Source organism: Wyeomyia smithii, chromosome 1 (genome assembly GCF_029784165.1).
Source record: "Wyeomyia smithii strain HCP4-BCI-WySm-NY-G18 chromosome 1, ASM2978416v1, whole genome shotgun sequence".
Lineage (NCBI taxonomy): Eukaryota > Metazoa > Arthropoda > Insecta > Diptera > Culicidae > Wyeomyia > Wyeomyia smithii.
In genome coordinates, this window is record NC_073694.1 from 75,164,938 (window position 1) to 75,179,374 (window position 14,437).

At 43.0% G+C, this 14,437-nt stretch overlaps 1 protein-coding gene across 1 annotated transcript; it reads right to left on the reverse strand.

Moving 5' to 3' along the window:
* Window positions 1-2,258: 2,258 nt before the first annotated feature.
* LOC129716838 (uncharacterized) lies at window positions 2,259-2,876 on the reverse strand. The gene is made up of 3 exons (XM_055666677.1): window positions 2,685-2,876; window positions 2,503-2,625; window positions 2,259-2,437 (listed from the first exon to the last, which is right to left on the reverse strand). Exons 1-3 carry the CDS (start codon window positions 2,764-2,766, stop codon window positions 2,259-2,261), a joined length of 384 nt encoding a protein of 127 aa, XP_055522652.1. The 5' UTR covers window positions 2,767-2,876.
* Window positions 2,877-14,437: the final 11,561 nt, after the last annotated feature.

Sequence of the window (14,437 nt, forward strand, 5' to 3'; positions counted from 1 at the left end):
CAACCCCCAACCACCATCGGTAGATCGCAACCCCCAAAAACAACAGCGCAGCAACATACCGAAGGTGGTGGTCGTCTCTGCTAGCGGAGAAGGTCACTCCGCGAAGGCGCAGCAATCCAACCAAAAACCTGCATCTTTCAAAGCATTCGTCACAGGCACTACTGAAGTTGCAGTTGATGAAGTTAGAGGAGGAACGTGCCTTTGAGGAAGAGCAAGCCAGAAAACATCGTGACTACCTGAAAGAGAAGTACGCATTATTGGAACAAATGTCAAATCACACCTGCTCGAACCGCAGTGAATCTAGCGGACGAGTGCGAAACTGGGTGGAAGAGGTCAACGGTTTTATAGACTGTTCCGAAAATTATAAATACATCTTCTTTCTTGAATAAAACAAAAAATACAAGATTTTTCGGTCATTTTATTCTGAAATATAGATTTGGAGGAGTTTGGAGGATTCATCTCCTTTGGGACACATGTGACATTATTTGTTTTATACCACCCTAGTGCATCCTTAGAGTAATGGCAGGAAGCAAGATCGGGCCAAAAGATTAAAGGATTGTTATGCTGCTTAACCATGGGTAACAACCTTTTCTGCAAACACTCTTTCACGTAAATTTTACCATTCATACCATTACGAATGACACACGTAATGAATGGACGAGATATTTTCCCACATTCACAAATGGCCTGCCAAACGATTACCTTCTTGCCGAATTTTTCGGTGTAAATGGCTTCCACTGGTCCAGGGACATCCTTTCCTTTCGGTGATGTATAAAATTGCGGTCCTGGCAGAGTCTCATAGTCCAGTTTTATGTAAGTTTCGTCATCCATGATAACACACCCCATTTTTTGGTCATAAGTTTGTCATAAAGCTTCCAAGCTCTCGGTTTCACAGATTCAGCTTGTTTTGGATTTCGTTTTGACTGCTTCTGCTTTCGACGGGTCTGCAGACCCATTCTTCCCTTGGCACGCATAACGTTACTCGCCGAAGTTCCAAGCTTTCTCGCCACATCTCGTACTGATACTGAAGGATGCCGCTTGTAGTATTCCTTAACCTTTTTGTGGGATCAACAGGCCCGGGTTTTCTACCACGTCTTGGGGCATCAGTAAATGTGCACTCTTCACAATACTTCCGCAATGCGGTTTGAACTGCTCCGACACTTATACCTTCTTCTCTGGCTAATTTTCTTATAGAAAGACCACTCACGGTGCCCCATTTGTGCACAATTCGCTTTCTTTGCTCGGGAGAAAGGCCACGCATTTTCAAAATTTCGCACTAAATGTTAGAAAAAATGACAGCATCTGTTTCTTTTAGATGTAAACAACAGGACGCAGCCAACGTTTGGTTGAATACTGCACGTTATTTCAAATGACGGTTGATCGTAAGTGTATTTATAATTCTAGAGAAACATTTCAAAAGGTCCTATCTGACATTGATGCTAATCAGAGAAAAATGAACTTGAAGTTTTGTAAATCTTTTTTAATTACCAATTCTAACAGAAACAAAATTTAATTACGTATATGATCTTTATTGTAGTGAAAGACCGTCGTCTTCACCTCCAGTGCCTTTTTTAACGTTTTCAACCTTTTTTTCAGGTTTTATTGATGTTTTTGTTACATAGGACCTATGTTGTTTTCATTATCACATAGGACCTATCTAATAGGTCTTGTAGTTAAAATTGGTAACATATTGGACCTTTGATTCAATGACTACAAAGGCTCGACAAGAACCAATTTATTATTATGATCAACAATAATACGAAATGATTGTCATAGGATATTCGAATTCTAGATACATCTCCATAAAAATATTATCAATATTTTTTCATGGAGGTTTCATTTTTTAACGAGCATTATTCTTACATCAAATTCTTCTGTGTATCAAAATAGGAATCCATTAGCCACATGATGGCAGGTGATGAGAGTTTAGTCGTCGCTGAAAAGACCGTAGAAGATGAAGTAGGAGTCAAGAAGGAAAATGATAAATGGAAGCTCATACAAGAGAATTAGAGATGTATAAATATTTGAAATAGTTAAATGATTAAAAAAAAACAAAGAAACGGTAACAAAACAGTGAATGTTATATTTATTTATTAATATGAAATATCGTGAGAGAAAAAACAACGATGACGGCGAGATGTTCGAGATCAGTGCGTAGTTTCCAATGCCAAATTTCCATCTAAAATCATATTAAAAATAATAATGTACTATCTAGTATATAACAATAAACAAGAATAAACTAGATTTACCAAATTCGTCTAGGTGTTGCGTAATTTACTATACTCGTGACTATATGAACAATCACAAGAACCAATCTTATGGAGGCAAGAAGGTGAACAGATATATGTCCCTATACCGTCGTGCGGACAACCTCCATTAGTAGGATGGTTGTAACATGGCCGAGGTTGATACTGAGCCTCGAATGACGATTCACAATCTGAAAACGTATAGTTAGTTTCAATTTATAACTTTACATAAATTATGATATGTATTAAACTTTACCTTCCAAATCAGTTGATTGCATGGAGAGATCACATACTCTCATACTAAAACCGCGATAAAAAATTTTCATGCGATTTCTGGTCTTTGGACTTCGAAGACGCAAATCAATTCTCTCGGCGACATCTAGCAATACAAAGTATCACAAATAACTTAAGTAATTCCGAAATAATTCTCCAACTTACCGAGCAACGACTGAAGCTTAGACGAAGATAACTTCATTTTTTCTCTTCTGCACTTCATTTCACTGATAAAGAATTTTAACATGTTTTGCAACAGTTTAAAATGCGAGGTCCAATCTGTATCTGTCAAAGTTTTTGTTCGAATAACAGATTGGCCTACTAGTAGGTAAAAAGGTCCAATCAGAAAGCTGTGCGATATTGTGTTGCTTTTCAAATTGGACTTTTTTTCGGATACTATAATTTTTTTTATAAAATCAAAAACAATTTTTTTTTTTCACTAAGCTTCAAGACAAGAAGCTAAGAATACGCATAAATTGGGTTTTGTTTACAAATGTCAGATAGGACCTTTTAAATGTTCCTCGAGAATTATCGGAACGGTCTATAGCTGACGGTGCTAAGGGACGTTCTACTATCAACGGTGGAGCTTCTACAGCTAAACATCATGATGGCGGTGGCAGATGTGATATGAATAGTGCACACAGAAATCAAATCACCCACAACCCGCCCACAACGAAGTATCCTAATTTACGCTCGCGTGGACCGCAGCTGGTGAATCCGAACAGTACTCCATTATATGGTGATAGGAGCTCGGATCGCATACCAGCCAGACTTCGAGACTAGAGCCGGAACAGCCGTGCATCAAGGAGTTTGGAACAATCAACCGAATCAGTCTGTGGCTCATCAAAGCAACGCTTCGCAGTTTCATGGCATCGGCAATCATCCATCACAGCTCCAACAACCTACATGGCACAATACTTCTCCCCCTCACACATTCAACTGGCCTCTCGGCAAGCCGTATCAAAAGATCTTCCTCTCTTCTCTGGAAACCATGAGGACTGGCCGATCTTCGTTTCAACGTTTGAAAGTACGACCGCAATGTGCGGTTATTCAAATGAAGAAAATATGATCCGACTACAAAGGTGCCTTAAAGGAAAAGCGTACGAGGCCGTTAAGAGTTGCCTTATGCACCCGACAAACGTGACCAATGTAATGAACACACTAAGAGTGCTCTACGGTCAGCCTGAAGCAATTATTCACTCCCTGATCGTGAAAATAAACGCAATTCCAACGATCAAGGAAGATAAGATAGAGCTTCTGGTTGACCTTGCTGTTAAAGTACAGAACTTCTGCGCAACTGTCGATGCATGTGGCCTGGAAGATTATATGTATAACGTCTCTCTTCTTCACCAACTGTTGAACAAACTACCTGTGACATTGAAACTGGAGTGGGCTCGACATCGTTTAACTCTTCCAAGGGTCAACCTAGCGACATTCGGTGAGTGGATTTTTTCACTTGCGGAGGCGGCTAGTATTTTAACAATACCAACTGAACTGCAGCAACATAACCCAACAAAAGCTTTTATAAATTCGTCAAAAAAGACCAGCACCTACTTACACACGCACTCCGAACTATGTATTGGAAATGGAAATGCCTCGAAATCCAGCAAAGAAAACTCTTGGAAGAAACCAACTAATAACGACAACTGCCCAGTTTGCAATGGGAAATGTAAGTCAGTATCGAACTGCAAGCGCTTCCTTCAGTTTTCTCGAGACGATAGGTGGGCCGCCGTGAGGGAATTCACACTATGTCGTCGATGTCTCTCTCGTCACGAAGGAAAATGCGATACGAAACCGTGTGGAAAAGCTGGTTGCACTTTCTACCATCACGAGTTGCTCCATAACGACAAGAAATTCAAAAACTATACATCGTATAACTCTACACCTACAGTGCACCCTGGCACTTCGCCGGCAGGACCCAGCAATGTACATGGGTGCAACACACATCAGTCGGCTCCAAATGCTGTACTGTTCCGCTATCTTCCGGTTACTCTGTACGGGAATGGGAAATCCACCCGAACGTACGCCTTTCTGGACGAAGGTTCAGCCATTGATAGATCAAGAGCTAGCTGATCAACTGGAGTTGGAGGGTCCGATCAATCCACTTTGCTTGCGGTGGACAGGAGGTACCGAACGAAACGAGGCGAGCTCGTGCAGAGTAAACGTGAAAATTGCTGGAATTCAGTCACCTGCTAAACAATTTCAACTCGATTGAGTTCGCACAGTAAAAGAGCTGATGCTGCCGTTCCAGTCTCTCAATATGGAGGAGATAACCCTACAATATCCACACTGCCGGAATCTGCCGATCGAGTCCTATTCAAATGTGCGCCCTCGGATTCTTATCGGTCTAAAGCACCCTCGAGTGAGCCTAGTGCTGGAAAGCAAGGAAGAAAGCCTGGACCAACCTATCGCCGTCAAAATTGGACTGGGATGGACAATCTGCGGAGGATGCGGCACTAAAGATACATCAAACTTCGTTCACTACGCCTTCCACGTCTGTGAATGCAGGCATCACCAAATGGTCAAGGAATATTTTGCCATAGACATTCTTGGCATCATGAAATTAAATAAAGATCCGCTATCAACAGAAGACCAAAGAGCCATCTCACTCCTTCAAACACTGACTAAGTACAACGGATAATGATATGAGACCGGCCTACTTTGGCGTTACGATGGCGTCCGCTTACCAGATAGCAAGGAAATGGCTTTGCGCAGATACCTGAGCCTCGAGAAGCGAATGCAGAAAAGTCCAGAGCTGGGCAATGCTCTGCAGAAGCTAATGTCTGAGTACTTGGCTAAAGGGTATGTGCGCAAACTGTCGGAGAAGGAATTAACAGGCCTTACCCAAGGGTGTGGTATTTGCCAATATTCCCCGTTTTTAACCCCAATAAACCGGGTGAAATTAGAATTGTATGGGACGGAGTCGCAAAGTCCTTTGGAATGTCTCTAAATTCAGCGCTGCTTACAGGTCCCGATCAGCTATGCTCTCTATTGGCAATACTGCTGCAATTTCGCGAATTTCGTGTAGGTCTCACGGGCGACATCAAGGAAATGTTCCACCAGATTCGCATGCGTGAGGAAGACCAACAATGTCTACGATTCTTCTGGAAAGACGAGGCTGGTGAAACTCAGGTCTACGTAATGAATGTGATGTCGTTTGGCGCTAGCTGCTCCCCGGCCAGTGCTCAGTACGTGAAGAACATCAACGCAGATAGATTCACAGAAGAGTTTCCAGAGGCCGTTGAAGTTATTAAGAAGCGACACTACGTGGATGATGCGATGTTCAGTGTCGAAACACCTGAGCATGCAATTCGCCTGGCGCACGAAGTCAGACAGTTACCCTTAGAACATCAAACCTGATCATAATTATTTTAAAAAAAATTTTGCACTGAAAACGTATCATTTTGTGATAATAAAAACAAATAATTGGATTTGGATAATATTTTACATGGAGTAACCCACCTTAAAGTGATGGATGAAATTTCTTATAATGAAATTTAAAATCAGTCATAGTCGGGTCAGAATTCATCCAAATACTTGAATTTATCATGAAATGACTTTTTAATACGCATTTCAGTCGTTTGACAAAGTTTCATTTGGGTAACCAAGGCTACAACTATCCAAGAGGCGAACAAATAAGAATTTCTTGCTTATTTTCACATAGCGATAAAACACGAGACCGGAAGCATCCGGAAGGTTTTTCTTCACCATTATAACCAAAAATATTAGCACTTTCACGTAATATAAGCCGTTCAACCGGATTTGATAGGGTTCAAAAGTCTGCAAAAGTGGATGATAGGGTTCAAAAGTCTGCAAATGGAATTAACAAAGGGTGTTCGTGTCAATTTTGCTACGATCCTGACACTATGGTCATGGTCCAATGCGATGATTGCGATATGTGGAGCCACTTTACGTGTGTGGGCGTCACTCAGGAAGTCGAAAACCAAAGCTGGGTTTGTCACAAATGCCAAACTGCCAAGGACACCCAGCAACACTCGACATCGAGTCATCGAAGAGGATTGGTCAGCCTCGAGGTTAGTGCAATTGAAGAAAGACTGCTCAACCCCCAACCACCATCGCTAGATCGCAACCCCCAAAAACAACAGCGCAGCAACATACCGAAGGTGGTGGTCGTCTCTGCTAGCGGAGAAGGTCACTCCGCGAAGGCGCAGCAATCCAACCAAAAACCTGCATCTTCCAAAGCATTCGTCACAGGCACTACTGAAGTTGCAGTTGATGAAGTTAGAGGAGGAACGTGCCTTTGAGGAAGAGCAAGCCAGAAAACATCGTGACTACCTGAAAGAAAAGTACGCATTATTGGAACAAATGTCAAATCACACCTGCTCGAACCGCAGTGAATCTAGCGGACGAGTGCGAAACTGGGTGGAAGAGGTCAACGGTTTTATAGACTGTTCCGAAAATTATAAATACATCTTCTTTCTTGAATAAAACAAAATATACAAGATTTTTCGGTCATTTTATTCTGAAATATAGATAATAAGTGTTTTCTTTCCAGTTTCAATTCAAGTTGGGAATATTTTTCGCAGGATACGCGAGTTATCTAACTTTTCTCTTAACACTACTCATAAGCTTTTGCACAGTGTGTTCTCCGACTATTTTTACCACTTTAAGCCAATCTTTTTTAAATTTTTCACCATTGTCCGCTGGTTTGACATATTTCCTCAGCTTTGCCTTGGTCAAAGCCCAAAAAGTTTCAATTGGGCGAATTTCAGGGCAGTTTGGAGGATTCATCTCCTTTGGGACACATGTGACATTATTTGTTTTATACCACCCTAGTGCATCCTTAGAGTAATGGCAGGAAGCAAGATCGGGCCAAAAGATTAAAGGATTGTTATGCTGCTTAACCATGGGTAACAACCTTTTCTGCAAACACTCTTTCACGTAAATTTTACCATTCATTGTGTCATTCGTAATGAATGGACGAGATATTTTCCCACATTCACAAATGGCCTGCCAAACGATTACCTTCTTGCCGAATTTTTCGGTGTAAATGGCTTTCACTGGTCCAGGGACATCCTTTCCTTTCGGTGATGTATAAAATTGCGGTCCTGGCAGAGTCTCATAGTCCAGTTTTATGTAAGTTTCGTCATCCATGATAACACACCCCATTTTTTGGTCAGAAGTTTGTCATAAAGCTTCCAAGCTCTCGGTTTCACAGATTCAGCTTGTTTTGGATTTCGTTTTGACTGCTTCTGCTTCCGACGGGTCTGCAGACCCATTCTTCCCTTGGCACGCATAACGTTACTCGCCGAGGTTCCAAGCTTTCTCGCCACATCTCGTACTGATACTGAAGGATGCCGCTTGTAGTATTCCTTAACCTTTTTGTGGGATCAACAGGCCCGGGTTTTCTACCACGTCTTGGGGCATCAGTAATTGTGCACTCTTCACAATACTTCCGCAATGCGGTTTGAACTGCTCCGACACTTATACCTTCTTCTCTGGCTAATTTTCTTATAGAAAGACCACTCACGGTGCCCCATTTGTGCACAATTCGCTTTCTTCGCTCGGGAGAAAGGCCACGCATTTTCAAAATTTCGCACTAAATGTTAGAAAAAATGACAGCATCTGTTTCTTTAGGATGTAAACAACAGGACGCAGCCAACGTTTGGTTGAATACTGCACGTTATTTGAAATGACGGTTGATCGTAAGTGTATTTATAATTATCGGAACGGTCTATAGCTGACGGTGCTAAGGGACGTTCCTAAGGGACGTTCTACTATCAACGGTGGAGCTTCTACAGCTAAACATCATGATGGCGGTGGCAGATGTGATATGAATAGTGCACACAGAAATCAAATCACCCACAACCCGCCCACAACGAAGTATCCTAATTTACGCTCGCGTGGACCGCAGCTGGTGAATCCGAACAGTACTCCATTATATGGTGATAGGAGCTCGGATCGCATACCAGCCAGACTTCGAGACTAGAGCCGGAACAGCCGTGCATCAAGGAGTTTGGAACAATCAACCGAATCAGTCTGTGGCTCATCAAAGCAACGCTTCGCAGTTTCATGGCATCGGCAATCATCCATCACAGCTCCAACAACCTACTTGGCACAATACTTCTCCCCCTCACACATTCAACTGGCCTCTCGGCAAGCCGTATCAAAAGATCTTCCTCTCTTCTCTGGAAACCCTGAGGACTGGCCGATCTTCGTTTCAACGTTTGAAAGTACGACCGCAATGTGCGGTTATTCAAATGAAGAAAATATGATCCGACTACAAAGGTGCCTTAAAGGAAAAGCGTACGAGGCCGTTAAGAGTTGCCTTATGCACCCGACAAACGTGACCAATGTAATGAACACGCTAAGAGTGCTCTACGGTCAGCCTGAAGCAATTATTCACTCCCTGATCGTGAAAATAAACGCAATTCCAACGATCAAGGAAGATAAGCTAGAGCTTCTGGTTGACCTTGCTGTTAAAGTACAGAACTTCTGCGCAACTGTCGATGCATGTGGCCTGGAGGATTATCTGTATAACGTCTCTCTTCTTCACCAACTGTTGAACAAACTACCTGTGACATTGAAACTGGAGTGGGCTCGACATCGTTTAACTCTTCCAAGGGTCAACCTAGCGACATTCGGTGAGTGGATTTTTTCACTTGCGGAGGCGGCTAGTATTTTAACAATACCAACTGAACTGCAGCAACATAACCCAACAAAAGCTTTTATAAATTCGTCAAAAAAGACCAGCACCTACTTACACACGCACTCCGAACTCCCTATTGGAAATGGAAATGCCTCGAAATCCAGCAAAGAAAACTCTTGGAAGAAACCAACTAATAACGACAACTGCCCAGTTTGCAATGGGAAATGTAAGTCAGTATCGAACTGCAAGCGCTTCCTTCAGTTTTCTCGAGACGATAGGTGGGCCGCCGTGAGGGAATTCACACTATGTCGTCGATGTCTCTCTCGTCACGAAGGAAAATGCGATACGAAACCGTGTGGAAAAGCTGGTTGCACTTTCTACCATCACGAGTTGCTCCATAACGACAAGAAATTCAAAAACTATACATCGTATAACTCTACACCTACAGTGCACCCTGGCACTTCGCCGGCAGGACCCAGCAATGTACATGGGTGCAACACACATCAGTCGGCTCCAAATGCTGTACTGTTCCGCTATCTTCCGGTTACTCTGTACGGGAATGGGAAATCCACCCGAACGTACGCCTTTCTGGACGAAGGTTCAGCCATTACTCTGATAGATCAAGAGCTAGCTGATCAACTGGAGTTGGAGGGTCCGATCAATCCACTCTGCTTGCGGTGGACAGGAGGTACCGAACTAAACGAGGCGAGCTCGTGCACAGTAAACGTGAAAATTGCTGGAACTCAGTCACCTGCTAAACAATTTCAACTCAATTGAGTTCGCACAGTAAAAGAGCTGATGCTGCCGTTCCAGTCTCTCAATATGGAGGAGATAACCCTACAATATCCACACTTCGGAATCTGCCGATCGAGTCCTATTCAAATGTGCGCCCTCGGATTCTTATCGGTCTAAAGCACCCTCGAGTGAGCCTAGTGCTGAAAAGCAAGGAAGAAAGCCTGGACCAACCTATCGCCGTCAAAACTAGACTGGGATGGACAATCTGCGGAGGATGCGGCACTAAAGATACATCAAACTTCGTTCACTACGCCTTCCACGTCTGTGAATGCAGGCATCACCAAATGGTCAAGGAATATTTTGCCATAGACATTCTTGGCATCATGAAATTAAATAAAGATCCGCTATCAACAGAAGACCAAAGAGCCATCTCACTCCTTCAAACACTGACTAAGTACAACGGATAATGATATGAGACCGGCCTACTTTGGCGTTACGATGGCGTCCGCTTACCAGATAGCAAGGAAATGGCTCTGCGCAGATACCTGAGCCTCGAGAAGCGAATGCAGAAAAGTCCAGAGCTGGGCAATGCTCTGCAGAAGCTAATGTCTGAGTACTTGGCTAAAGGGTATGTGCGCAAACTGTCAGAGAAGGAACTTAACAGGCCTTACCCAAGGGTGTGGTATTTGCCAATATTCCTCGTTGTTAACCCCAATAAACCGGGTAAAATTAGAATTTGTGGGACGGAGCCGCAAAGTCCTTTGGAGTGTCTCTAAATTCAGCGCTGCTTACAGGTCCCGATCAGCTATGCTCTCTATTCGCAATACTGCTGCAATTCCGCGAATTTCGTGTAGGTCTCACGGGCGACATCAAGGAAATGTTCCACCAGATTCGCATGCGTGAGGAAGACCAACAATGTCTACGATTCTTCTGGAAAGACGAGGCTGGTGAAACTCAGGTCTACGTAATGAATGTGATGTCGTTTGTCGCTAGCTGCCCCCCGGCCAGTGCTCAGTACGTGAAGAACATCAACGCAGATAGATTCACAGAAGAGTTTCCAGAGGCCGTTGAAGTTATTAAGAAGCGACACTACGTGGATGATGCGATGTTCAGTGTCGAAACACCTGAGCATGCAATTCGCCTGGCGCACGAAGTCAGACAGTTACACTCTGCCGGCGGATTTAAGATAAGAAACTGGATGAGCAACTCTCAACAAGTGCTAGCCGTGCTGAACGAAAGCAAAACGACGCACAGTGGAACACTTAGAACATCAAACCTGATCATAATTATTTTAAAAAAAATTTGCACTGAAAACGTATCATTTTGTGATAATGAAAACAAATAATTGGATTTGGATAATATTTTACATGGAGTAACCCACCTTAAAGTGATGGATGAAATTTCTTATAATGAAATTTAAAATCAGTCATAGTCGGGTCAGAATTCATCCAAATACTTGAATTTATCATGAAATGACTTTTTAATACACATTTCAGTCGTTTGACAAAGTTTCATTTGGGTAACCAAGGCTACAACTATCCAAGAGGCGAAAAAATAAGAATTTCTTGATTATTTTCACATAGCGATAAAACACGAGACCGGAAGCATCCGGAAGGTTTTTCTCCACCATTATAACCAAACATATTAGCACTTTAACGTAATATAAGCCGTTCAACCGGATTTTGCCGGAAACATAACTTATCCCATTTTGAGTTAACTTATAAAAACAAATCTTTTGGGTTTTATTATATTGATTTTGACAAACACCGGGGTATTTGGAGAGACTGGCATACATGCTAAGTACACATTTCTGTTCAATTAACATTCTTTAACAATCTCCATCGTTGTTTAATTTAAAAACCACTTGTTTATCTTCGGAACGTTATATTTTAGCTCACGGTATCAAAGCGTCATTATCATGCACAGAAAACTGTTGAATTGCGGTCGGTTCAAACCTCTCGTTAAGGCCGTAAACATAACTTTTGGATGTTGATGAACTGTCAAGTGATCAAGCATACATCACACTTCCAAATGAAACACTACAATACAAAGTTGATTTACTTTGAATTTTTCACTTATGATCAGGTTTTGAACGCATTTACTCCTATGTGCGTCGGAAAAAATTATGGATCTGTCAGTTAGACCAACGGCTACAGAGAAGGTGCTAGGAATGTGGTGGTGTACAACATCGGACGAATTTGTGTACAAAATTGGATGGAATCGCTATAGCCCTGATCAGCTCACTGGCCGTCGTCGACCCACAAAGCGCCAAATGCTTCAGGTCCTAATGACGATTTTTGATCCTCTTGGTTTAATCTCACACTTTCTCATGTTTTTGAAAAACCTTCTACAAGAAGTCTGGCGTGCAAACGTAGAATGGGATGAAGAAATTCCCAACCCCTTGTTCGAGAAATGGATAACATGGCTACTAGTTTTGCCCAAGGTAGAAAGCGTTAGAATCCCGTGGTGTCTTCGTGATTCGAAGATTCCCAGCGACTGCGAAGTACAACTGCATCTTTTTGTAGACGCAAGCGAAAACGGAATAGCCGCCGCTTCGTTTCTACGATTTAAACGCGAAGGCATCATCTGCTGCTCTTTAGTTGCCGCAAAAACCAGGGTAGCCCCTTTGAGGTACCACTTCATCCCGCGACTAGAATTACAAGCGGCCCTCATAGGAGCTAGACTAGCACGTACGGTCACACAATCCATTTCAACTCAGGTTCATTGCAAATCCTACTGGACTAGAGGTGGGCAATCCGCTCACGAACTGATCTAAAGAGCTGGTTCTTCAAAGTGAGTGAGTGATCTATCGTTCTTTTTTAAAGAGCGGTAACTCACCCCTTACCTCAGGCAAATAGCTGATAGCTGATTTTGTTGATCAGACACCGCAAGCAAGAGCCCAATAAATGCACACGGACTGGCTAACGCCGAGAACGCACACGAAAGGATGGCAAAAGTGGAACGAAAAGAGCGAAAGAACTGGTTCACTGATCTTTTGAATCTGTTCAGACAATCCGCTCCCGAGCTGATCAGAAAGTCAGTTCTTTAAAAGATCGAAATCTTCTGATCGCGAGCGGATTGCCTGCGAGCTGAACAGAAGAGCCATCGGAAGAATCAGTACTTCTGAGAGCTAAAGATTCCGCTCTTTCAAAGAACTGAGTCTTCCGATCAGCCTGCGAGCGGATTGCCAGAAGATCAGTGAATCAGTTCTTTCGTTCTTTTCGTTCCATATCCATTCGTGTGTGTACTTGGCGTTAGTCATAGTGATGGGAAATATCGCCCAAAACGTACATCGATAACAATCGATAATTCCGGGGGTTTTATCGATATTATCGATAAGTATCGATAATTTGACAGCTAACGTTTGCGGTGAAAATTTTTTTTTCAGATGATGAAAAAAAAAACTATTTCAGATTGTGATGAAAAAAAAAACTATGACAGATAAATAAGTTGGATGAATTTCCCATGCAAGGTTATCATGTTAGCTTCCTCGCAAAAAAATATTACGTCCTTGCATGCGGCTTTCCGGCAGTTAACCGTAACATTTGCCATGGCGGACGAAAACATGCGTGTAGCCATGTTTTTAAGCTCTTTCTTCGTGTTTTTTTATTAATTCCTCCTCCGTTTTCGCGACAAAATTGTTGGAATAGATCTTGCGCTTCAAGTCCCAGAAATTCTCGATGGAAAGCAGGTGGGGGACATTGGGCGGATTCGTCGACTTCGGTACCACATCGATATTCAGCCGCTCCATCTCCTCGTACGATCGCTTCGAGTAGTTGGCCGACGTCAAATCTGGCCAGAACACCGTGTCTTCGCGCTTATGGTATTTCGTGATGAACGACGCAACGTCTGTCAGGCACTTCGTACTATAAATTTCCCCGTTCACGGCCAGCCCGGAGCGAAAGAAGAGTAACTTTGACATCCCTTTCTCGCTGATTGTCAGCCACAGCCGCACCTTCTTGGGGAACTTGGTCTGTGAAATAAACTTTACTTCGGTGCTCACTTCCTTCGTGGGGGAGGTAAAATACGAAGAACCCTGCTGGTCGTTGCCATCCAGGGTGAGACAGGTCTAGTCATCCATCACTACTGCCACGTCGCGATTCGCCGGGAAAATCGACTTGACCATCTTATTCAACCGCTGTCGCTGCGTCATTGCCTGCAGCTCCGAGATCAGTGGTCGGGACTGCAGCTTCTTGTATGCATGTCCATGTTCTCCAGATACTTTTTCACTGTTTTAGAGCATGCATCAACCTATCGGCCAAGTGCACGCAGCGATTTAGCCACTTTTCCCTCGGTCTTCCTCTTCAGCATCCTTTTGGTTATCAGCAAGCTTCTTGTCACTCAGGGTCGTTGGCCGACCAGAACCGGGTTTTCTTTCGATGCTCTGATCATTGTCCAATAGTGTCAAAATGTTGTAGATGCCAGAACCGGCATACCCGGTGTCCACAAAGTGCCGCACGATGTCTGTTTTTGACGCCATTTTGAAACCCATAAAATCGGAAATTTTTGTCCATTTTTTTACCGCAAACGTTATTGCGGTTATAGTAACGGCCCAAACAGATTGGATACGTTT

Excerpts from the sequence above, each read along its gene's own strand:
- LOC129716838 (XM_055666677.1), bottom strand. The coding sequence starts at position 2,766 with ATGTTAAAATTCTTTATCAGTGAAATGAAGTGCAGAAGAGAAAAAATG. Across the intron at positions 2,626-2,684 it reads TAAGCTTCAGTCGTTGCTCG|ATGTCGCCGAGAGAATTGAT; the intron begins GTAAGTTGGAGA and ends TTGTATTGCTAG. Across the intron at positions 2,438-2,502 it reads GCAATCAACTGATTTGGAAG|ATTGTGAATCGTCATTCGAG; the intron begins GTAAAGTTTAAT and ends ATACGTTTTCAG.